We start from the raw sequence: 25,244 nt of genomic DNA, 5'->3' as shown, positions 1-25,244 counted from the left end.
TCTTTACTTATAGTCATAAATATTGTAGTATAATTAACTTGTAAGCAGCACCCCCCCCCCTTCCACCCGCCACCATTATGAATGATGAAAATTCAAGTAAGCATTGTTGAAAAAAAAGGAGGGGGGGGGGGCTTATAAATAAAATATGGTCACCTTATGCTTTTTTTATCAGTTCATTTCTTCGATACAACTTTCACTGGAAAACGTTTTCCTTCTAAAAACACAACGTCAAAAGCTTTCAAGTTTTGCTCAAAATGTGTCTGACTAAAAAAAAAATAATTGCTGGATGAGGTAAGTCAATGATACATATATTACTGTATAATCTCCCTCAAGAATCTTATTTATCTGATATTTCTTGAAAAGACCAAGTACAGTCCACACTGTTTAATGTAATCACATCAGGACACTCAGGGTTTCTGATAACAATATCTAAATGACAACAATATCCATAAAGTCCTGTTTGCAAGTACGGTGACCATGCATCCCGTTTAGTCTAACAGGACATGTGGCAAATGGGTAGATGGATAAAACGGGATAACTATGCTTTTCTTTCTCGCACAGTTAGTTGTCTGGTAGTCCAGTGGTTAGGGAGCTAGCCTCTGACTGTGCAGGTTTGGGTCCGAATTCCAATTTAGGCATGGATGTCTAATAAATTTCAACAGATCGTACAGATCTCTTGGGGATAAATATGTGAGGATTATGTTAGTAAAAAAAAAAGTTCAATGACACTAAATTTTTTCCCCCATTTTTTTTATTTCTATTCTAAAACGGGACTTTACCCCCTCTCAGCTAAAATCCTGCATTTTTGTTATTCAGCCATTCAGAAGCGTTAGAATTAAACTGTGATGAATATCATGAATTGCGATATTTTTTTTTTATATGTATAATACGTTTCAGAGATCCCTTGAGGAAAGTCTCTCAGAAAAAGGAATTGAAGGAAAGGGCTTTTTTTTTTGTCATACGTTTGCCTTCAGTACAGGAAGGCCATTGAAAAAGCAGCTACACACGTACATGGATCACAGCGAATACACGGCCTGATTAGGATATCAAGTGCGGAAATGTTTGTCACCAAACGAGGGGGAAAGAACACCTTCTCGTCTCCTACATAGTCTTGCAGGAGTACGATAATGATAACTTACAGGAAAAAAAATGTTTGGTCAAACCTCAACTTCAGAATGAGCAGAAAAACTTCCGACGGAAAAAAAAAATATATGAAGTCCCGCGCGATAAAACTACAAACAATTTTATTTCCATATTATGACATAGGTCCGTTCCGTTCTTTGCAAAAGTAACACTATCCGAATGATAATATCCGTGATACCAATAAGCGGCATCTACTATATTTTTAATATAGTTTTTGAAACAAAAAAAATTATTATTTGAACTCACTGAAAATGTGGCATCGTCAAATCTGTAGTATTGACCACCTTTAAAGAAATATGTCTTTCTGTCCTTTCTCTGGAAAGCAGCGTCAATATTATCTGGCAATCCATTCCAATCCATGATCAGCTTGGGGTATTTAGCAGTTACTGGAGGCTCTAATTTGCTGTCGTATCGCCAATAACTGTCTCCTATAATAAAAATAACATATTTTGTCTTGTTTAAGATTATCATATTGACTTACAACCAGGATTAATTCTGTATTAGAATGATGATACATGACTTTCCATACCAGACGCGGGAGCCCGATTCATCTCAAAATTTCGGGGTGCCAAACAATGTTTAGGACCTCCCTTTGCCCTGATTTTATGCATTTTGTGAAGGAACGGAATCGGCACATCCATTATTTCAGAATACATGCTGAGAAATATCCATACAAAAAATTTTTAATATACAATTAAATGTAAACACAAAAATTGATGAAAATTCAACATTGAAGGCAGTGCTGTCTGGTAATGCATGGGCCCATCCGGGCACGGCCTGGGGACCCTCACAAAAATTAGAACCAGTTGAAATTTTCGAAAATTTATCAGGTATGGTCTCGGAGAAATCACTTGGCCCGGGCGGCCCACGATTCTCTTAGACGGCTCTGATGGAAGGTAATTTCAAACTAATGGGACAAACAATTCCCGAAGCTGGGGGGACGTTTTAGAATTGATGAATTAAGAATAATCGAAAGGAATAATTCCAGCACCAATGAAAATTTGAAGTTATTGAAAGAAGTGATTCCAGAATTGATAAAAATTCAGAATTAACGGAAGAAATAAAAAATATAGAATAAATCAAAATTCAGAAACAAATAGAGAAATAATTCCAGAATTTATGAAATATTTCCATAATTTATAACAATTATGAGTGATTGATGAAAATTCAGAACTAATGTAAGAAATAATTTAAGAATTGGAGAAAGACTCTGATAATTTACGCTGAATGCTGGGCCCGGTGTGACCGCAGCTGTCGCATACTTCCAAAGGGCAGCTCTGTAGTGATACTCTCTGAAACGAAGTAGGCCATTAGTTGAACAGCTTAGTAAAAATTAATCTGAATCACCACTTGTATAAATAATGAATTTTTATTATTAAATAAGGTAAACCGATATAAGTGGAACCACACGTGATTTGAAAATTTCAATTAGCTTCTGGGAATGATCTGTTGAGGAATTTTTGTTTTATACTTCATCTATTTTTCAGTAAAAATATAATTGGTACGATAGCTGCTCATACAAGGTTACAAGGAGAATTTTTTTGTATGGAGCAGTTAGGTATGTGGTCAAATATAAAGGCACTACCTGTTGTGCCCTTTATATTTCGACTATTTATGAAAGTGTGAATCGGCCTAAAACCAATATTTCGGTGCCAATTCCTTCCTTTCTAATTACTTTTTCTGTCATTTTAATATAATTATAATGTCTCTTCAGATAAAGTAGGAATTCAGAGGTTCACACTTATCCCACGTTTTCACTTTGTTGAGGAAAGTGGAACCCAATGCATTTACATTAACCGCACACGTTTACATTTTTGCATTTATATTCTAATTTGCCTCATATAAAGATTTAAATGAATTTTTTTCATTTATTTTAAACTTTTTTCATTTATAAATCATCGTTTTATGAATGATTTTGAAGCACAATAAGCGGCAGGTTCTACTGAAAAATAACATTGATCTTGAAAAGGGGACACTCTAGAAAATGTGGTAAAGCACTATCCCCCTAAAAAGTAATAATTCAAAGAAACACGCTGCCATATTTTCAAGAAATTTTCGTTGACTTCTCCAACGTAGGTGCTAGCTTGAACTTAACTAAGGGAAAAAAGCACTTCTATCTGTCCCAGTTTACCTTACATAAAATGTTCGAGAAAATTTCTGATATACAAAAAAAAAAAAAAAGCGATAATCTAGTGATGGTCACAAATTGATGAGAGTGTTTAATCGATGTGTTATTTAAAATAAATTACTTATATGTTATTATAAAAATTCCAGTCAAGGATTTTTTACAATTGTATTAGAAGTTCTCTTACTGAAAAATCTCAGTCCTACTGTTATGTGTACATTTTTTGTGCCAATTGATGAATATTTGTGGCACCTACGAGTATGCCCAGTTGTACTATAGTATGATCTCATGTGGAATGCGATTTTTATGTGTACTAAATATCTGTTTGAGTCTCATTTTTTCCATGTTTCGATATATTTGTGTGTACTATGTGTGACAGTTGTTTTTCCAGAAATAAATCTAGTGATTTTTCTGGTTCACTTATGATTGGTATTACTATTGTAATCACAATGATTTTTAACAATATTTTATACATGGTAGAGACACTTTTAACATTTCATAGTTGTTGTTTTTTTTTCAAAACTTGATTTCATCCCCTGAATGTTATTACACAGCTTTACCACTGCTTAATGTACCTCATACTCATTCCTCTGTGGAATTTCTAAATGTATTTGAGTCGGTAAATGTGTTTTGAGTGTATGTGTGACACTAACCTAGGGTTACCAGACGTCCTCCTTTTTGATGTCATTTGAAGCGTCCTGCACTAAGAAATAGAAAATATGCATTTTATAAACTTTTTTTTTTTTTGCATGGTAATTTTTAATGCATAAATTTTTAAATGTAGCTCATTTCTGGTATATATTCCGATATTTTAAACTCTTTGAGGATTTTTTGTGAATATTTTGGGTTTTTATCCATGTTTAGGGTTTTTAATGCATATTTTGGCAATTTTGGGTGCATGTTTTTACATTTTTAAGTTCATATTTGCATATTTTAAGAGCATATTTCGTCATTTTTTTTACTGCATACATTCCGGGCTGTAGTAATAAATACGTGTAGCAGTAGTACTATTATTACTGAACTATACATGAACCTCGTCAACATACCCCTATGGAATTTCTAACAAATTGTTTAAAAATTATTATCGACAAGTTGTGTAATAAAAATACCTTTAAAGAAATATGTCTTCCCATTGCCACTCCAAACGAATGCTGCATCCACGTTATTGGGAATCCCTTCGAATCCAGTCATGATCAATTTCGGGTATTCTGAGTCCATTTGCCTGTTTGTGAAGCGCCAGTATCTTCCGTCCTATGAAATTCAATAGAAAATAACTAAATTTCCTACATTCTTAGCAACGATGCTTGATGGAGTTTGGAAATTATCAGTGAAATAATGATTCTATGCTTGATCTGAATGCAAAATGACATACCTTGAAGAAGAAGGTTTTGCCAGTAGACCAGGTGAACGCTGCGTCGAGGTTCCCAGGAAGACCACCCCAATCTGCACTGATTCTCCGAGGATACCCTGGCGCTAATCCGTCTGATAAAAGTTTCCAGTAATAATCTCCTGAAATCAAATCAAATTTGATTTTAGTGCAAAAGGTTAAACCTGATAAACCAATTAAAGTTGAAGATATTAAAGATTCGGTATTCTTCAGTCATAATATACTGGGTGTTCCATAAATTTGTAAACAGTTTCGAAACCTATAAAAATTGAAGGAATTGTGGAAAATTTGAATGCGGTTTGGAAAAAATTATTCTCCCAAAAAAGTTATTTTTTTTCTTGTTTTTTTGGGTTGAGAAAAAATAATTCAAATTTTTGTAGAAAGAGAGCGCTGCATGAAAGCAAATAACAGAAATCTGGATCTAAATCTGGATCTTCAATCTCTTCTGTGTCCGAAACGTTCGTAAAGCTCCAGCCGGTGATTCGTGACTGAGGTAAACCAACTTCACCAATAGTACTTTATCCACTAATATCAAAATCACAATAAAAAACCCTATGTAAACGCCAGTAACAGGAAAATTTAGAAATTAGCTGTTAACTGAACACTCTACTTTTTTAGGACTCTGATTGGCATATTTCCAGCGATTTTCTTCCGTTCAGCACTCTCTGTCGACAAAAATTTGAATCAGTGAATGGGAAATCTATACAAGTTCACCTGTAGAGGTGACAAATTAGGTCATTGACGTCTTAAATGGAATTTACTCAGCTGTAATGAATTTTGTTGATATTAACTCATCCCGTGACGATTTCAGATTATCGATTAATCTGAAGTTATTATTGAAGATGAACTTATATTTATTACAGATTATCGACGATTTCTGATCAAGTATAATTACGATGGACTATATCTATTGCTATCGGGAAACATCAAGGAAAAGACCGTGAAACATTGATAGGGAATTAGCGACATCTCTCCATGTCTTGTATGTTGGTCCAGCATATGAACCAACATACAAGAACTTAATCGGAAATCACAACGGTTGACCTAGTGTAGCGTAATGGACGCTCTGAGCCGCTAAGAGACGCTTGTTAGTGCGCGAGGACGCTCACATGCTCAGATATTTACATCATGTTCGTTGTATACAAAAATTTGATCTATGAATAAACGCTAAATGCGTCCCTGATTTATCCTTGGGAAAGCCTGGAAATCCGTAAAAGATGTAAGGCGGGACGCATCTGGTCTTATCGGTACAAATAATAGTCGTACTATTGTATTTTAGAACACCAAAATTATGGAAAGTACTAGAAACAAACATAAAAAAATTTAACATAAGTTTAGTTTTATCTGCAATTAATTTAAATTTATTATCTTAAATTACACTGCTGGCCACCGTAAATGCAACACCCTGAAGGAAGCATGCAAATAATATGAAATTTACGACATGCATTAGCGGAGGTGAGATATGCAAATGATTAGAATTTCAGCGGAGACGCACATCACGCGTGCCCGTGGCGCCACTTCAAAGCGCTATTTAAGGCTTGGAGATTTCGACGATTTGAAGTACGGCAATTGTGTTTTTCTTGTGGTTTTTTGAAAAAAACGATCAATTATGCCTCGTAGAAAACAGCGATCATCTTTTGATCAAGTATCCGAGTTCGACAGAGGAAGGATAGTGGCCTACCGAGATTGTGGATTATCTTTCAGGGAAATCGGTAGTCGAGTTGGACGAAACCAAACAACTGTAATGCGGATATGTGATCGTTGGATGCAGGAGGGTACGACGGACCGACGTGTTCGATCGCATCCACCTCAGTGCACCACTTCACGTGATGACAGGCGTATTGTGCGTATGGCAGTGACGGATCGCTCAGCCACATCACGAACCATAGCACAGCACATTCAGTCTGTACCGCATCATCCAGTGTCTGCGCGTACCATTCGACGCCGCTTACAGCAGAGTGGTCTGTCCGCAAGACGTCCATTGCTTCGTCTACCCTTGACGTAGAACCACAGACGTCTCCGCCGCCAATGGTGCGATGAAAGAAGGATGTGGACGGCACAATGGAATGAAATTGTCTTTACTGACGAGTCACGCTTCTGTCTGCAACACCACGATGGTCGGATTCGAGTCTGGAGACACCGTGGAGAGAGGATGCTGAACAGCTGCGTTATGCACCGCCACACTGGTCCTGCACCGGGTATTATGGTATGGGGCGGTATTGGATATCACTCTCCACTCCTCTAGTATGCATTGCCGGTACTTTAAAAAGCCAGCGCTACATCTCCGACGTGTTGGAGCCAGTTGTCCTTCCTTACCTTCAGGGCTTGCCCACAGCCATATTTCAACAGGATAATGCGCGACCACACGTGGCACACATTGTCCAAAGGTTCTTCGTCAATCGCCAGATTCAATTGCTTCCCTGGCCAGCTCGCTCTCCGGATCTTTCGCTGATAGAAAACATGTGGTCCATGGTTGCTCAACGATTGACCCAGATTACATCCCCAGCTGCCACACCAGATCAACTTTGGCAACGCGTGGAAGTTGCTTGGTCTGCTGTACCCCAAGAACACATCCAAAGTCTCTTTGAATCAATGCCGAGGCGTGTGGCAGCGGTGATCTCCAACAATGACGGCTACTCTGGCTACTGATTTTGGCAGGAACCACACTTCACAGAAGTCTATAAATTTAATCATTTGATGCTTGGTCAACATGTTATCTACAAAATAAATATTGTTGCGATATCTCTTGTCTTTCTTGGTGTTGCAATTTGGGTGGCCAGCAGTGTATTTAAATAGGTTTTTTGCCCAGAAATTTTCATTTGGCCATAAAACAGGGGTGACCATTAAGAGAGGTTCTACTGTGATAATTTTTGGGAATTTAAAAGTAAAGTAAAATTTTTCATAACAGTTGTAGCATTACCATTACATAGCTGCCAAGTCTCCCGAATTTTTCGGGAATCTCCCGAATTTTATCTTCATCGCTCGATCTCCCGAAAAGTTCTTAAATCTCCCGAATTTTTACGAAAATCACAAAAATCCCTAATTGTCCCTAAAAATTCCCTACTTCATTAAAAAAATCCCCGCTTATGAAAACAATCCCTAAGGAATTTCTTGTGGGGCATGAAGCCTCTTTTTTTTCCCTTTCGAAATGACGTCACACGTCGTAAATGGGGAAATTCCCTTTTTAAGGAAGTTTTACAAACCCTCTGATGGTAACAAGAAAGTTGTTTGTCTTATCGTGCAGGGCAATGGCTTAGCAGCCAATACTCCTGGATAATAATTGAAGATTATGGTGATGCACATGTGGTCAAAATTTCTTTTGTTGAAGTTACGTACGTGCGATATAACAAAGCATGAATAATGATAAGCAAAAACATATTTAATCAATTTTAAAGATACTTATTCCGATGAATTTCCTTTCATAAAACGTTCCAGAAGAGGGCCGACTTTTCCTTTTTGTACAAGTTGTGTTACGGACATAAAGATCGGGCATGGAAAGACTGCCATCATCAGTCGTGAAGTGAAAAAAAAACATCAAGCAAGTGTCACAAAAAGTCAGTGTTCTTCAAAAATTGACGGTGTTTTCCTTCATCTTCCGATGATTTTGGGGTCATTCGCGGAGAATGTTTGTTCACAGCGTTTCTGATTGAACACAATATTTATTTTTACATCATTGAAGTTTTGGCCTCCAATTTCACTTGTTTTTTGCGTAGGAATTTTATTCCCAAGGGTTTAACTTCCATGTGTGTAAAATCCCTATTTTAATTTGACTTCAGTTTTTGAGTAGGGATTTTATTCCCTACGCTTCAACTTTTATGTTTGGAAAATCCCTATTTTATTTGGAAAAATCCCTATTGTGTTTATTAGGGAGTGGTTTTAGCATAATATACGGGTGTGCGCGAAAATCTCCCGAATTTTCATTTTCAAAAGTTGGCAGCTATGCCATTAGGCCTTCCACGGAAATAGTCCTTAAAAATCTAGTCATTCTTTTATAACTTTTGGTTTTGGTATAACTTTTTTTATAACTTGGTGTTGCAATTTGGGTGGCCAGCAGTGTATATATAGTTGAGATTTTGAGTTAAGATAACTGCATGTTATTCCTCAAATTAACTGAAGAGCTGTCAGAGTAACAAAGAGCTAAATGATCAGCAAATGCAATTTGATGGGATGAGTTAATATCAACAAAATTCATTACAGCTGAGTAAATTCCATTTAAGTCGTCAATGATCTAACTTTAATTTAAAATATTTTTCCTTTTAAATTAAAGTTACACAGGCCATTCATGTATATTAAGTAAGGATAATATCTGTACCTATCCATGAGGTACACCAGATGTAGTTTGTCTCTTAGAACTCAAAACGAAATTTACTTTCACACTTAGTACTGTTAGCAAGGTATGATTTGAAAAATGTAAATGGCAAACCCCGAATTCCTGCATATTCAAGTTTAGTTAAGAAAATGCTATGATTCACAGCATCAAAAGCTTTGCTGATATCTAAAAATAATGATGCAACTTTATGCAAATATTATTATCTGCTATATACATATCTGAAAGAAAATTAACAAGAGCGTCTTCTGTACTCCGCCTTTCTGAATCCAAATTGGTTCTCCCTAAAAAAACCAATGCTGTCAATAAGAATTAACTATTCTTTTAAATATTCTTACCAGTATAAAACCTAGAATTTACCGAAAAAAAAATTGGTAAAGTGCGAAATATGCGTTCTGATTTTAGGCTTTTGCCAGACCGATCAGCATAGTGATAACGCAGGGCATATAGCTTAGATTTGCAGAAAATTTATGCAGTAGTGGTCAAAAATATTAGAACTGGAGAGAAGGGCGATCAAATCAACATAGACATTACATAACCCCCCTGGTGGTAAAACCATAAACCGACCTCTGTTGAAGTCTACTTTACGGGCCAAGATATTGCTGAGTTAGCTCTTGCGTCATCAGCTCCAATTTATTCGAGATTAATTACGATATACAAATGAAAAGAATTACCGTTGAATAAATAAGTTTTGCCATTGTGAGTTCTGACAATGGCATCGAAGGAACCATTTCGACATAAATCCGGTGCCTGATTTGTGTCTGGCGGTGGACCAGCTGGCTCGCCATCGTCATCTGTCTCCGAAGTGTCGGGAGCACTTACTGAAATTAATAAAAGCGGAATAGAATGAAATCTGAGATGCGAATCGAGAATGCGGAGAAATTTTCGAGAAGAATGTTTCTCATGGAATTTGTTTCATCAATTTTTTTTTTTTTTGCGGTCAAGGGAATTTTAATTACCAACCTTTTCCATAAAGAGTCTGAATACCGTTGATATCGTCTTCAGTAAGATGAACATGTGAAGCATTTTGTAAGTAGTATTGCCACATGAATGCGTCTGCATCATCGGAATGTTCCAGGCCCAACGAATGACCGATTTCGTGAGCTGCTACACGAAATACATTTTTTCCTGTTTGAAAATAAAAGGTATTTTTTAGCCGAGTGTAAAGCGAATTTGCATAGTTCGCATATTGCGAGGAATTCAGAAAAATGTGGTGAATTAGAGTTTATCAGTGGCATCAATGATTCAAAATACCCAGACTAATAAGTATCGAATAAGTTGAGAGGTCGAAACGTGCATCAACATCCAGAACGAATGAACGAATCGCTATTGCTAATAACAAATAGGAAAACAATATCTGAAAAACTGTTTCGCGCATAGATTGCAGATACCCATTGGTATCTTACAAGGAAGAGGTCGGAAGGTGTCATCCTCAAAAAAGCTTCGAAAAAATGACCACTAATTCTACTCATTTAAATATGCAGCGGAATTATTATGGGTCATTCAAAAAAAAATTTTAATATTAATATTTTGAACGCGCCAATACAGGCTAAGAATGAAATTAAAAATTCCCAAAGTCCCACAACCCTAGAGTCAGAGTGACGTCATTCAAACAACATGTGATTAGGTACAGCACAGATAGAGAAAGAAATAAAAAAAAGAGAAATACAGTGGAATCTCGTTTATACGTCGCTCAGTATACGGTTATACGACTTTCATGTTTATACGGTGGCTTCCGTCACAATATGTTCCTATACATTTCAATGTTAAAATATAAGTCGTTTATTCGCCGCAAAACCTCCATTACTCGACGTTTTCAGTTCGACTCGCACACCCAGTGGCGGATTACCGCACAGGCGCATGAGGCGCGCGCCTGGGGCCTCGGCAGAGCGGGGGGCCTCCAAATAGTTGTGTGCTTCATCCTACATATGAATTTACATGCGCATCAACAAATCTCTTGAACTAAGTACAGTATCTGCTCTACCTTTTTTTTTTTTTAACCGCAATTTTTTTTTTTTAATGTATACTGTACCTATAAGAGTTATGGAAGAAAAACGGGAACTGAAAGAAAAGAACAATTTACAAGACGCAGCTCTCAAGGGCCAGTTCTTCCCCGACAAAGAAAGAAGAGACATTGTAAAGCGATCATTCAGGGAGGGTCATTTTCAAACAGTATTTCCCTAAGGGCACAAGCAGGAGGAGGGGTGAGAACAGCAGGTCCTAATGTCTGTCCGAAATGAAAATTGGAGTGAAGGCATAAACAGATGTCTCATTCCACAATATTAAATGCTTTTATAGGCGCCAATAATACGACAGCTTTGGTGTAAGCTTTTGTATACAGTATAATGGATGACAAGATGGCTATCGGCAAGCGGCGACATCGACAGGAAGAGACACTCGTACTAATTAAAATGAATGTAGTAGAGCTCTTATTGTGATTTTGTCTCCCACTTGTTTGAATGAAATACTATAAGCTGGTTCAAACAACATATACATTTGCAATCTATGACTGGAACCATACGACCATATGACAAAAAAAAAGTGGGGTTTGAAATGAATGCTGAATGACATGCATTCTGAATCACGTGATTTTTCTGTTTCTCTTTTAACACTCCCTCCCCGGCTGAAAAAAATCAAGGGGGTTTCTTTTCCTTCTTTCTAAAAAAAAAGAGCTACATTTTTGGATTGATCAAGGAGGCTTGGGTAGACAACATCTTTGTGTCAGACCGAAAAGTGTTTATTGTTAATGTAATTGTAATGTGTGTTATTGTAATGAAAAAAAATTTCATGCCGATCCTCAAGATTTCCTTTAGGATTTAGATGGCAGAATCTCCAAAAATAACGGTAAGCAAAACTAAAAATATAAAAATTATCTGATAAATTTTTATTTGAGCATTTCAATTCAACTACAGTAGTCTCTGGAGAATTCGGTCGTGCTCTAATCCAGCACGTCCAGTAGTCCAGGATATTTAGGTGGTGTGGTGTCACTTTTCTCCTGATGCCCTAACCCCTTAACACGTTCTAATATTTCTTAATTGCTGATCAAGTCCTGACTATGTCTTTGCACGAAATTTCATATATTATTTCAATGGGTTTCTTCAAAGTTAATCCAGCAATTTCGGTAAAATCTGGCACACCGTGGTCTAATACGTACCGGATTAGCGAGAGGCTATTGCAGTGGTCTTCAACCTTTGAGGCATAGCAGGCCATATTGAAACATTTTATAAAGTACGCGGGCCACAATGTTATACTGTGGCATTTTTCGTTATTAAACGAAACGGGGGGGGGCATAATATAGAAGATTTTTATTCACTCTGAATACAAATAATACAAAGGCAAAGGCCACAACAGGCAGAGTGCCCAACGAGGTGGCTGAAAGAGAAAATAATAATAATTAATATAATAATAGTAAAAATAAAATAGAATAAACAAATAAAAAATAATAATTTCTAAAAAATTTTTTTTAAATAATTTCTTTCATTGACAATAATTTTAATTCATTATGAAATAATTTCTTTCATTAAATTTTATTCATTCTGACCTAATTTCTTCCATTAAAAATATAATTCTTATATTTACTCTGATATAATTTCTTCCCTCTATTGAAGAAATGTTTTTCTATTAAATATTATCAGTATCTTTATATCAAATCAAATATATTATATTTGAGATATTATCAAATCTTTATTAATCAGTAATATTAAATTACTAAAACTATGACGGATCTCCATTTTTGCCGTGTGGCTGGCTGAAGGCACCAGGACGGACATCTTAGATTACTAAAAATATGATGCAGAATTTTACTGTGACTTTTTTTTTTAATGGGAGTGTGATTATTTTTGATCTAGTACCAGAGAATATCATTATATTTCCTTATCTTATTTTTGTGTTTATGGTTTTGGTGATGCAAAAATAAAAAAAAAGTTATGATTTTCATAATACTGTTCATTTTAGTGAACCATCTCGTTCTTATTAGGGCCAAAAGGGTGCAGTGGTGGATAAACGCAAATTTGTGGGTGGGGGCGGTGGTTGTGACAATGTGTTCAATTTTTCAGGACGGTTCTGATTTTTTTTGGAAAAAATTCTGAATTTTCCCCCTTTTTTAAGCAAATTTATTTTCTTGGTTTGTTATTCAGTCAAAAACGTAGAAAATATTTTTTTTTCCATTTAATTTTTCTGCTCTCGGGGGGGGGGGGGGGGGGTGACAGCCCCTACCTTTAATCCGCCCCTGATAGGGGGGGCCTCCAGATCAGGTTGCGCCTGGGGCCTCCCAAAATCATGATCCGCCACTGCGCACACCCAATCTTTTGAAAAAACGTTCACTGTAATAGCCATAGTAATAGCCAAGTATAGGATGAATGTTAACATATACGATACTGATGGTCATTTAGAGTAGCAGTGTTTCTGACAATACGCAGACTCGGTGAATCAAAAAAAAACGGGTTTCAATGGTTTTGACGACCATATGTCCTTTCAGAATTTTTCTTCTCCCAATGTTTACAGGTCTGAGGATACAGGTCTGACTTTAAGAGATGCATACGGTAGACACAAACAATAAGTTCTTTCGATCGTTTCCTGTGGAATTTTCTTTCGTTGTGGTGCTTTATGTGTTGGCTGTGCCGAATCCGTCGTTCATAATGTCGACAAAAAAGTGCTTTCTAAAAAAAAAATAACTGAAAATTTTGGAAGAATTCAACAAGAATTTTAAATTCATGACGAGAGAAAGTCGATCTTGCAAAACAGTTGAATATCCCTGTGGCAACTTTGAAAACGATTATAAAGCAGAGAAGCAGAATCAAAGACCAAGCTGCTGGTCGCAAATCATCTACTACCACAAAAATGAGTCCATGATGGGAAATTTCCAAGTCGGGAAATTCCCAAGTCGAGAAGATATTTTGTTGCAATTTATTTATTTATTTAAAGCCGGGTCACTACGACAGGCGCACTTAGCGATCTGAGCCGCGCAAACCCAGTTTTAGTGGGAGGGGGGGGGGGGGTTTCAAACGCAAAATTGATCATTAAATTAGCCCGGGGTGTGCTCAATATCGAATTCTCCGTAGGATGAAGCTGCATAGCGTCCCCTTGCGTGGATCTGGCTTAATTCGAATCGTTCTATTACGTATGCTGGCTGATTGATCGAAGAATCATTTGTCTTATGGTCGAAGAATTTTTCGACCAGGGCTTGGAAAATGATGGCGATGAGCTATTTAATCTATGAAGAAATCACGGAAAAAAGACCCTATTCGTGTTTGACCGTAAACTTCGAAACTAAGTTCTCAGTTTTCGAAGTTTACGGTTTGATCCAGTTACAAGCTTCACATACAGCTTCTTACAAGCTTCTTTACAGGTTGGTTAATCCCGTTCCTCAAGCGGGGAAATGATGCCTAACGTATACATGTATGAACGCGTTAGTAAGAAAGATTCAAATTGTGTGCCTTCGTATGGGATGGGAGAAAGAAAATGTGAGAGAGATATACCAACGCCATCTATAGCTAGAGTGCTTTAGAAGGCGTTGGATATACGCACCTTCTCCATCAGTGAGCGACCAACTTTCTTCGTTGTCGAAGTGGATGTCTCCCCTGTCAGTGGGTGGGAAAGCATGGGCGAGGTCTCCTCCATCTCCGTCGAATGGGGTAGCATCTCCGTGATACATTGGCTCGAAACTTAAGTCTATATGGACGCGGCCGACTTTACTCTTCCTTTCTTCGAATCTCAAGTTTGTAACGTCACTCCAGACCTATATGACAGAGCAGTATGGTTTCAAATTCTAGAACATCTACATTAGAGTTTTCCGTAGTGCTGTCAACGCATGGGTCCACTCGGGCACGGTCCTCAAGATCGATGGGGGAAAGGGGCATCATAAAAACGGGATCTTATTAAAAGTTTTGATAGTGAGCGTGTAAATATGTGATAAAGCATTTTTAGCCAGATTTGGGCCTTAAAAAATCTTTTTGTTCAGGGCCCATGATGCTCTAAAGACGGATCTGGTCTTCCATCTTTTTCCAAGCGTCGATACGTCCAGCTCACCCATATCGTAACTCTAAAGTCAACTGCACACGTTCCAGTTTGTCCGCACAGGTAAGTCGAATGAAGAAATCGAATCTTTCAGGCAAAGAAAAAAACCCAAAAAAAAAAACACAACTGCGCAGGTACAGCGGATGGCCTCTACTTGCCTTCAGGTTTTCCTGCAGAGGGTAGCCAAATCTGAACGTGTGTTGTGGCCTTTACATATGCTCTCACCCAGATCCACCTAATGCCAAATTTTCAACACACTTTGAATGCTGTGGTCTAACTTGGGTATCGATAGGGACGCCGTCATGTCGACAAGCAACAACTTAAACTTTGAAACACACGAGTTTGTGCAATGCTCGTACGTGTTGTGTTCACGTATGTGTCCCTGAGGGGAACAAGATTGACGTTTTGCTTGGTGTAATAGCAGTTTTTCCCTAACTTTTTTGGAATTAATATTTTTTTTGTACCTTTAATAAACCTTCTGCAAAAATAAACCTTTTTGCATTTCATATTTCCCATGGTATGTAAGATAGCCAGACGTTGCGTACCTCTAAGAAATGTTTCAGGTGTCACTAAAAAAACTCATTTTTTGGTTATGCATTTCAATTTATAGGGAATAAACACATTAAGATGTGGTTTCACCCGATTATACATATTTAAAAACGTTACTATAAAGTTTTCTGATAGTTATGAAACGTCGTAATTTTTAATGTGGGATTTTTTTTCTTACCTTGAATGCTCTAGCAATCACCGTATGTAACTTTTCTCTGTCACTCCGTTTATTTATTCTCGTTGGATATTTGCTTATGCGGTATCTTATTGTTACAATTCTCCATTTATATCCTGGAATATGAAATTGCATTATCAGTAATTAGTTATAAAAGAGTAGGTTCCAAATTTTGACCTTTAAATATTTGTATGTATAAAAAATTACACCTGTGTGGAAAATGATGTTCGCGAACAGAATCGTCCGAAAACCATGTTCAAATCTTATGCATGTGTAACTGAAGAAAGTGATCATTTTTCTTGCATTACACATGCGTTTACTATAGGTAAGAAACTGCAAATGAGGCGCTATACGTAAATGTGTCGCTTCAGCTATTACGACCCGATTAGGACATTTTGAACTGAGTACCAAGCGCGATTCCGGGGAGGGGGAAAGAGGTGATCACCTTTTTCAGGAGCCGATTAATATCGGGAGGAATTACTCCGTCTGTGCACCTGCCCATTTTGCCCCGTATGTATGTAGTCATTTTTTGTACAGTAAATGGGGAATGGAAGAAAGTGTGCAGGGAAGAGGGAATTGTGGGAGTAGTCCTGCTGCTGGTTGGCTTGTAGCCAACTGGCCTTGTCTGGCCTGGTGCGGGCGGTGTTCTTGTCGGATTTTCCACCGTGGCACACGTCTCCTGAGACGAACCAGCTTATATCTGCTAGGGGGGGGGGGGGTCTGGTGGTGGTCGCAAATAAGCAATAATGAGGAGAATCAGGTTTATTCTAATCAGATGCGGAGGAATTACTCTGTCCCGTGAAATACGGGGATGATCCAATGCAGATCCAGCCAAGGCGCTTCTCCGACACATGGCCCTGGATCCACCTGCTTCCGCTTAAGGTGACTGTCTCGGCTTCATTCGCAGCTGAAGATATCTGCCCAGGATTCATTAGCAGCTGAAGATTCTTGCCTTCACTCCATTCGCAGCTGAAACTGAATACCTGAAGATGCCTGCCTTCGCTTCATTCTAATTTGATGTCTGCGTCCGCTTGTTCGCAGCTGACGATGTCTGCCTCGACTTCATTCATTGCTGAAGATGCCTACCATCGGGCAGACGTTCTGTTCATGCTCAGATACAATGGGGGGGGGGGAGAGCAATAATCGCCCCTCCTTCCCCTCATCGCCCTGTATCCGTACTTGCTGAGTACGGAAATTTTTGTCAACAAGGGAGCCTTCCGACCTCCTACATAGTCTTCTAAGTTGATAACGATAACTTATAGGGAAGAAATGAATCTGTGTTCAGCCTTAGCTTCAAAATATGCAAAAAAAGAAATTTAGACGAAAAAAAATAAAATCAATCACATAAACCGAAAAACCGATAGCTATGAAAGAATTTCTTTCCCATGTTATGATGTTTAGTCCATTCCGTACTTTGCAAAAATGATAATACCCGAATGACGACATTATCCGTGATTCTAATATGCGGCATCAATTGTATTTAAAAAATAATGATAGCCGATAAAAGTGCGTAATTTTCGAAAATAAGCCTCGAAGTTTGCAGTATTTGAGGTAAAATTTCTGTGTAAGAGACACAGCTTTTACATTAGAATCGCTAGATAACAGCCACGTGAGACCCAGATTTTTTTTTCCGCTGACGAGGAGTGTTCGTTAATGGGATAGTAAAATACATTAGAACTTGGTTAATTCGAATTTTGGAAAATTCGAACTTTTAGGAACCTCCATTGAGATTTCCATGTAATTTAATGTTAAAATTTCTTGTTAAATTCGAAATTTTTCGAATTTTTTGGATAATTCGAAGTTGGAGGGGAAAAAAGAATGATTTTTGTGTGAGCAAATTTAGTTTGGAAAAATTCTAAAAGAAGCCAGAGTTTGCTTTTCTCGATCAAGTTGTTAAATTACAAATTTCTAAACACTAATAAAAGTTTGAAAATTCTGTATTAATGCCCATTTTAACATTGTTCAGCAGGAGTGCATCGAAAATGTGCACCACTATAGTTCAAGGCGTAATATTCAAAATCCGAATCTTCTTTCTCGGCATTAAGCGTACGGATAGTATCGGAATGTTCAGATTGTAATACGTTAATGAAAGTATATTTCCTTGATAGCATAAGAACGATAAGCAAAATTTGGGAAACAGTTTCTTAAACGGATGTCCGTGAACTGTTTTCATAAATCACATGCTTTGAACATGGTCAAGAAATTTTGCAGTGATGCCGATTGCAGAATAATAGAATAATGTTGCAGCTAAGATCAATTATAATTTATATTATATTTTATTATAAACTATTAAAATTTTGGAAGCAGTTTCGTAATCGATGATGAAATTTTAATGATTGATGAATCATTGTCCAATGTTAATGTTTATGATTAAGTTGCAGTTTGTATAGTAATTTTATAGATCCAGGACAGATTAACTGAATAATTCGAACTTTTTTCAGTGACGTTCGACTTCGAAGTTCGACTGCATATTGAGGTCCCGTCGACATAATTAAAAACGTGTCCGTTAACGGGAGGTGTCAGCTAACGGGGAGTGAGTGTCCATTATGGGCGGTTCCACTGTATATGAATTACTGTATACACTCGTGTATAAGATGACCCCCCATCACTTGGGGCCACCAAAACCACAATAAATTGAAAACCCGTGTAGAAGATGACCCTAAAAAATCAGTCCACTTTGGAGGGGGAAAAAATCGTATATTTTCATGTAGTTAAAAGTTTTATAATGAAAAATTATCAAATTTTTTAATTCATTTCTTCTGAATCTTCGAGATCTACATCAAAAGCCAATACGGTATAGCATCTTCGCCTTCAGCTGTGCTGCCGTCGTCACTTTCAATCATTGAGGATGTCGTCTTCAGTTCCGTGTCCATCGCGTTACTTATACAATATTTTTAAAAAGATTTGATGATGGTTTCGATAAAGATTTCCAACACGCCTCGTGAGCCCATTGATTGGCACACTAGGCCAATGTCGGGTTTCTTTAAGGCTGGGCGCACACCGGTTAGTGACCATGGCGGTTATGTCAAAAGGCTCAAAGCAGTCATCTCTGCACTAAGCACACAACAATACAAGACGGCTTTAGACAAGTTTAGCCATTTTTGCTGACATTGATTTATTTGTTTTAACGCAACGCTTCAATTTGTCTGACTAACGGGTGTACGTTGCGACATTCAAACATGGGTAGAGATGCGGGGCAGGGGAGGAAATGCTCCCCCCCCCCAGCTTCAAAGGTGGAGTCCTCTGATGTCATGTATAGGTGTGTATATATATATATGAATTGACATCATCATCATTGTGCCCCCCCCCCCAGCAATAATGACTATGCCCCCCGAGACTTTCAAGTCCATCTCCGCCTATGCATTCAAATCAACACGAACAACAATGACCAAGCTCGTCTAAAGCTGCCTTGTCTAATCCTGTCTTACCGGTGTGCGCCTAGCCTAAGGCACCGCTTTATGATGTTTCTTTATTTTCGAAACTCATTCATTCGGTTCATAAATTCCCTGAATAATCTCTGAAAGGCTTGGCGATGCTCACATCTAAGGGCTGGTATCAAAGCCAACGACGTTTGTTTTTCCGTGGGTTTGAACATAGCTACAGAAATCACTTTACTGATTAGTAACGCCATCTAAAGTAGTCCAATAACGTCACGGATCTTCAAGCTAGCCTCGCTGAGGCCATGTAGGTATATGATTTGGTGAAGTGGGAGTGGAGAAGGTCGATATTCGCTCTTTAAAAATTGACCGTGCATAAGCCGAACCCCCCCCCCCCCCCAAAGAAAAAAAACAACCAAAAATTAAACTAAGAAACAAATTTTTTAACAAAAAGAAAACTCGCCTTATACACGAGTATATGCGATATATCATTGTAATTTTACATGATCATTTCAGTGTAAAATCCTCATTTTTTCATGTAATTGATGATGCAATTTACTTTGAATACTGTATCTTTTCCGACGTCTTGCTGTTTGCGTGCCTTTCCCGTCTTTGACTCCACATCGTGGTGTGGCCATCATTGCCAAAGTTTCATCGTTCAGTTCACCTGAAAGGAAAAAAAAAAGAAAAGAATCTCTGTGGGATTTCTGATGAATTGGTTGCATGCAGGAACGTGTCATGTGTTGAATGCGTGGCCCCTAACGTATCTATGTTGTCAGAATTGTGCTTGTGTCGTGTCCTGCTGATGCTGCCGTCTGTCTTCCATATTTTGAAGTAAAGAAGGTGAACGCTTGAATTTTCGTGCTATGGTGTGTGTATATTTTCGTGTGGATTCCTCTTGGAGAGACTTTTTTTTAAATGGGAGACCGGCTAGGATTCATACATTGAAGTTGGGAAACCCACAGAAAAACAAATTTAGCCGCTTACCACCACTGTGCCATGACGGGGTTGGAATCCGGATCCTCACGATTAACGTCCTCCTCCTAAATAGATCATGGCCCGCCGCTCTGTCTCAACGAAGAGATATAAGCAGGTGGTCGAAGAAGATCTGGGCTATCCTGGAGTGAACGATTAGAGTCCAGCACGATGTTCCCACGACCGCATAGCGGCTTCGAGAAGTGTTGCTATCTGTGTTCCACATTAGAAATGAAAAATATATTACTGAATTTTCGTGTTTATGTGAGTATCATGTTGAAGGTCTGCCTGCTCTCTGGATATATATATATTTCTCCCGAATGGGGGACCGGCTCGCATTCACGTCTTAAATAAGGAAAACCACAGAAAGCCAACTTCAGCTTACTACCACCTCGCCACCTGTGGATCCTTGCTATGCGGGTCCATCACAACGCCCACACGACCGCACAGCGGCAGATGTAGCTGATGTCAAACTCGTACCGTTTTGTGGCAGACCAGCGAATCTCTGGAATTCCATGAGCGCATCCTTCACGGTGTCTTCATCGTATGGTCTTGGTCTAAAGGTATTGGGAACTTCAAGGTACCCATACTTTTGAAGATGCGCCTGAAAAATTGAAGGAAGAACATGTTAATTACGTTTCTTCACTTCATACAGAAATTTGTATTGAATCAAAATTTTTACCCAACAATCAAAATTGGAAAGTTTAAAGAGTAAGACTCAGAATATTGTTGAGTTACGCCAGTGTTTCCGAAAGGGGCAATATCGCCCCCTGGTGGGCGATGGAATGGTCCAGAAGACGATAGAAGCTACGGGTGGAACGTAGGATCCTATGGATTCGCTTGAGTTGGAGGCGATGAGTAAGAAAAAATTTCTGTAGAACAAAATGTTTTTGGAAAACCATGAGTTAGGGGCAATTCAAGTATCACGTAAGCAGATTTTCAGGCATTTCCCCCCCCCCCCCCGTCAGCAAAATTTCGTCAGCAGCTTAGAATATTTCATATCTTCAAAAAGGGGTGGTTGATGACGTAAGCAACCTTCAAACCCCCCTCCCCCCTTATCATCAAAAGTCAGCAAATCCGAAACCCCACCCCCTCGATGCCGACGTAATACTTGAATGACCCCTTAGATGAATATTGTATGCGAGCCCAGTGTCGTCTTTAACCCTCAGAGCGTGCTCAATATATATACGTATATATATCATCCAGGGATAATTAAAACTTTTCCTTTAAAATAAAATTCTTTAAATGACGTATAGATGGCGTACGCACATATATACGTATATATATTATACACTAGTTTTTTTTTATTATTTTCTCTATTTTCTGACAGGTTTGCTTCACTGACAGATTTTACTGTATTGTAAAGTACATATACAGGGTGTTCTGTTAATGGACCGACGAAAGGTGGATGTCAGTTGATCGCTGAATGCGTTCGTGGGTTCGCTCACCGTATCACACGTAAGCAGCGTCGCGAAACGCATGCGCTGGGGGTAGGATCACGCGCTGCGGACGACGTAAATTAGCGCTATTAAGCACGTGTTGAAGTTAATTATACGCAGTACTACCTCATTAGCGCTAATTTACGGCGTTCGCAGCGTGTGATCCTATCCCAGCGCATGCGCTTCGCGAGGCTGCTTACGTTAGATATGGTGAGCGAACCCTCGAACGCATTCAACGATCAACTGACATCCACCTTCTGTCTCCTCTGGACTCAGAACCTGCATTCGTTTTTCGCGATTTTCATTCTCACAACGTGGTTTGCGACATCATTTTGTTCCATTGCAATTTTTGTTCCTCTTGATGCCTACTAACAACCCTCTGAGTTTGTCGGTCCATTAACAGAAACCCTTTATATGTATATTACTGAGCAGTGGAAGAGTGCTTGCCTACCCCAATCGATATTATGTAGGTGATTGTGGGTTTGAATTCAGATTTTTTTGGTTGAACCATACCTTTACCCCGATCATATTCAATTTGCAAGTCTAAGTTTGATATTGCCATCTACCTGTCACAAAAGTCAACTGAAAAAGTTTTTTTAATTGGCCGTACTGAGAACATCTTTTCTGCAGCGTAAGGGTTAACACATTTTCCTGAGGCTTAACATATTTCCCTCCCAAGACTCCGATTGCGAGTGAAAGATTGCTCGTGTAAACGGGCTTTAAATGACAAGTCTAAAACAATTAACAAACAAACAATAAGATCGATACACTTGCCCCTGCCCCACGGGGGAGGGGCAAGTGTATCGGAGTGAGATGGTCTTAAGCGAAAAATCGGACGCGCGTAGGAGCGTTGAATTCCAAAATTGTGTTGTTACAGAGACATATCGTGGGCATGGCCCCCCCCCCCAAGAGGTGGGTTGACAAGGCTCCAGCCCTGGGGCCCGGGAGGATTTTATAATCGTTTTTTTTTGTTTTTTCCCGCTATAAATTCATAAAAGGGGCCCCGTGAAAGTCTGGTCGGGAGGCCCGTACAAGATCCCAGCCTAGGGCCCAGCTTCAGGATGTGGGGGCCATGATCGATGCACACTCTTTCGTGTGAGTGTGAATTGTCACTGGTGTGAATTTTCATGTTATGTAAGCACGGTATCATGTTGAACACCTGCCTGCTCTCTGCGGAGAGACTTTCAAAAGAAGACCAGCTCGCATTCGCGTCTCGAAGTTCTTAAACCACAGAAAACCAACTTGTGATAGCGAAACAAAAACGCTTAACGAACGCCTATTAACTAGTTTTAAAAAATTGGAATTTTATGCTTATCTCAGGTGCTTTACGGCTTGAGAAACCTTGTGCGTATTTTAATGTACTCATCACCGGCCGAGATTATAGTATAAAAGTTAGATAAAATATCTTTGACAAAACTTGAAAAAACAACCAATCAGTTAAATTCGCTCGAATGTAACCGATACGCTTATTGGTTAAATTTTTCAATTTTTATAAAATAACTTTTCTAAAACTTTTATAGTGCAATGCCGGTCATATAAGAAAATATTTATATTCATAAAAAGACAAAGATTTTCATATTTTTACAATTCCCTTAGTGGGGGGAAGTAACAGCACGTCTATACGGGGTTCAAGCTCAAGAGAATTGCATTCTATATTCATTAATTATCGGGGGGGGGGTGCCCTCAGTCCCCAAAATATGTTGTGGGGAGGGTAAAATAGCTTCAGCCCCTAAAAGTTTCCGTGCCTATGAATACTCGAGAAATATAGCTAAAATCAGTGAAAAAAAAAAGAATTTATGAATTTAACATGAGCAACGCAATCGCTCTCAATAAAAATAGATGTGAAAAAACGTATGGGTACTTACGATGAGTCTTTGGTTGCTAGCGAGAGGTTTAGTGTGCGATTGTCCAAAACACAAGAACAAAAGCCACAACATCCATGAAATGCTGGATAGACGAACTGACCATTCACGCCCCATTGTCTCTGTCCTATAACCTTGTTATTTCAATATTTCAATACTGCATGTGGTCAGTATTTCATTATTATGACGAAAACACGTCCGTCACGGATTCTTCAGAACAACATCGATAATCCAAAATAATCAGCCAAACGAAGCCTTTCTGATACGTCAAAACAGTTGTTTTCGTTTAATTTAAGTTGATGATAATTATCATTATTCGTGATTATTATTTGGGAAATCACCACCACTCTCATCGGTCAACGATGAGCGTTATCCGATGACTTTGTTTATGTGTCTCTTTTGTTGAGTAGATTACGGAGAATATAGTGAGCATTTCTTCCGGATGAATTAGCCAATAAGCACGCAGAAAGCTCGTATTTTTTTTTCAGGGTTGCGACCTTATAATGTTCGCCGAGTTTGTTGTCTTCAAAACTAGTCTAACCGTTCCCCCATTTTCAATATGGTTATCAGCTGGGGGCATAAAAACTGGTCTTCAGTTCTGCTTTTTCCTTACAAAAAAAGTCAAAATGTCACCCTTCTTGTCTTGCACGAAAGATATGATGTTCGTGTCGTGAAGTTCTCTGTAAATGAGTAAAACATTCACGTCGTACGAAGCAATGAAATTGCGCTCTTTTTTTTTATAGCTATTAGAAGTCATTTAACCTTTGTTTCTTGACCAATCTGAACTGTTCCGTCTGATCACGTGACTGCAATTTTCAAATACGAATGTTAGCAAAGCCCATCGCGTCTCTCTCTCTTGCGAAAACTCTGTAAAAGCGGGGGGAAATGTAAATGTGGTGTAGAAGTAGATTTCCTTGCGGTTGTGATTCAGTGAAATCCTAACAATTGAATAAAATAATAATAGTAAACGGACTCACAAGGGCCGTCTTAATAACCACCCAAGCATGGCCGTCTTAAGAACATCATGGGCCCTCGGGCAAAGGGATTTTTCTGGGGACCTGGCGAATTCTCGAAAATTTGGAACAGTTCTGATTTTTGTGACGCTTCTCTTTTCTCTTTAGGTACCCGGGCCGTAACCGGGTGATCCCATGCGTTAAGACGGCTCTGCTCCTTGGGCAAATGATGTTCTAAAAAAGTAGTAGTTCTCAAGCCCAAAGCTCGGTTGATTTCTTTTTTGAGTGGAAGGCCCGATCGACTAATGAGAAATTTTATATATAAATATGAAAGTATGTATGTATGTATATCTGTTTTTCATACAAATCTACAGTTTTAGGCAGATCGTCTTCAGATTTTGCATATATATCAAAAAGGACCGGGATTGAACCGTAGGCTACTTTACAAGTTCATCAGAGCTGGGCAAATGCCCGAAATGGGCGAAAAACTGTCAGGCAACAATGGTTTTCGTGCCTCAACAATCACTTTCGGCAGTGGCGTCGGAGCCGGGGGTGCTGTGGGTGCTCGAGCACCCACGGTAATTTGTGGCACGGGTCTGAGCACCCCAAGAATTTATTGAGAAATCGTAATTTCCAATATAAAGCTCAAGACGAGCACCCACAGGTTCGAAACATTTCCGACGCCTCTGACTTTCGGAACGTTTACTTTGATTACCGTGGTTCCCAACAATGCGGTTCAGATGTGTATATGCCTTTACAATGGTTTATCACATCTTTAATGATTCCGTTATAACAGTTTATTCCTTTATAATGGTTTGTCACTTTCCCAATTCTCTCGGTAATTGAAGAAAACCCGGGAAGCGCCAGATATTTTTGCTTGCCTATATACAGGGTGTTCTGTAAGTGCTAATGCGGCC

At 38.6% G+C, this 25,244-nt stretch overlaps 1 protein-coding gene across 1 annotated transcript in view; it reads right to left on the bottom strand.

Moving 5' to 3' along the window:
• LOC149069520 (matrix metalloproteinase-14-like) overlaps positions 1–24,147 on the bottom strand; it is a 28,557-nt gene extending 4,410 nt beyond the window's left edge. Inside the window, exons 1-10 of the mRNA XM_089249968.1 lie at positions 23,378–24,147; positions 20,554–20,677; positions 19,658–19,765; positions 15,725–15,837; positions 14,509–14,719; positions 9,946–10,110; positions 9,657–9,803; positions 4,641–4,777; positions 4,378–4,519; positions 1,390–1,571 (exon numbers count right to left, since the gene is read on the bottom strand). Of these exons, the coding sequence (XP_089106094.1) occupies positions 1,390–1,571; positions 4,378–4,519; positions 4,641–4,777; positions 9,657–9,803; positions 9,946–10,110; positions 14,509–14,719; positions 15,725–15,837; positions 19,658–19,765; positions 20,554–20,677; positions 23,378–23,491 (1,443 nt within the window). The 5' untranslated portion in view covers positions 23,492–24,147. The remainder of the gene's footprint in view (positions 1–1,389; positions 1,572–4,377; positions 4,520–4,640; positions 4,778–9,656; positions 9,804–9,945; positions 10,111–14,508; positions 14,720–15,724; positions 15,838–19,657; positions 19,766–20,553; positions 20,678–23,377) is intronic.
• Positions 24,148–25,244: the final 1,097 nt, after the last annotated feature.

Source organism: Pholcus phalangioides, unplaced genomic scaffold (genome assembly GCF_987345545.1).
Source record: "Pholcus phalangioides strain wild (caught in Gottingen) unplaced genomic scaffold, Ppha-v1.0 ptg000022l_1, whole genome shotgun sequence".
NCBI classification, from domain to species: domain Eukaryota; kingdom Metazoa; phylum Arthropoda; class Arachnida; order Araneae; family Pholcidae; genus Pholcus; species Pholcus phalangioides.
The sequence above is the reverse complement of the archived record's forward strand: the minus strand, read 5'-3'. Positions and strand labels throughout refer to the sequence as shown.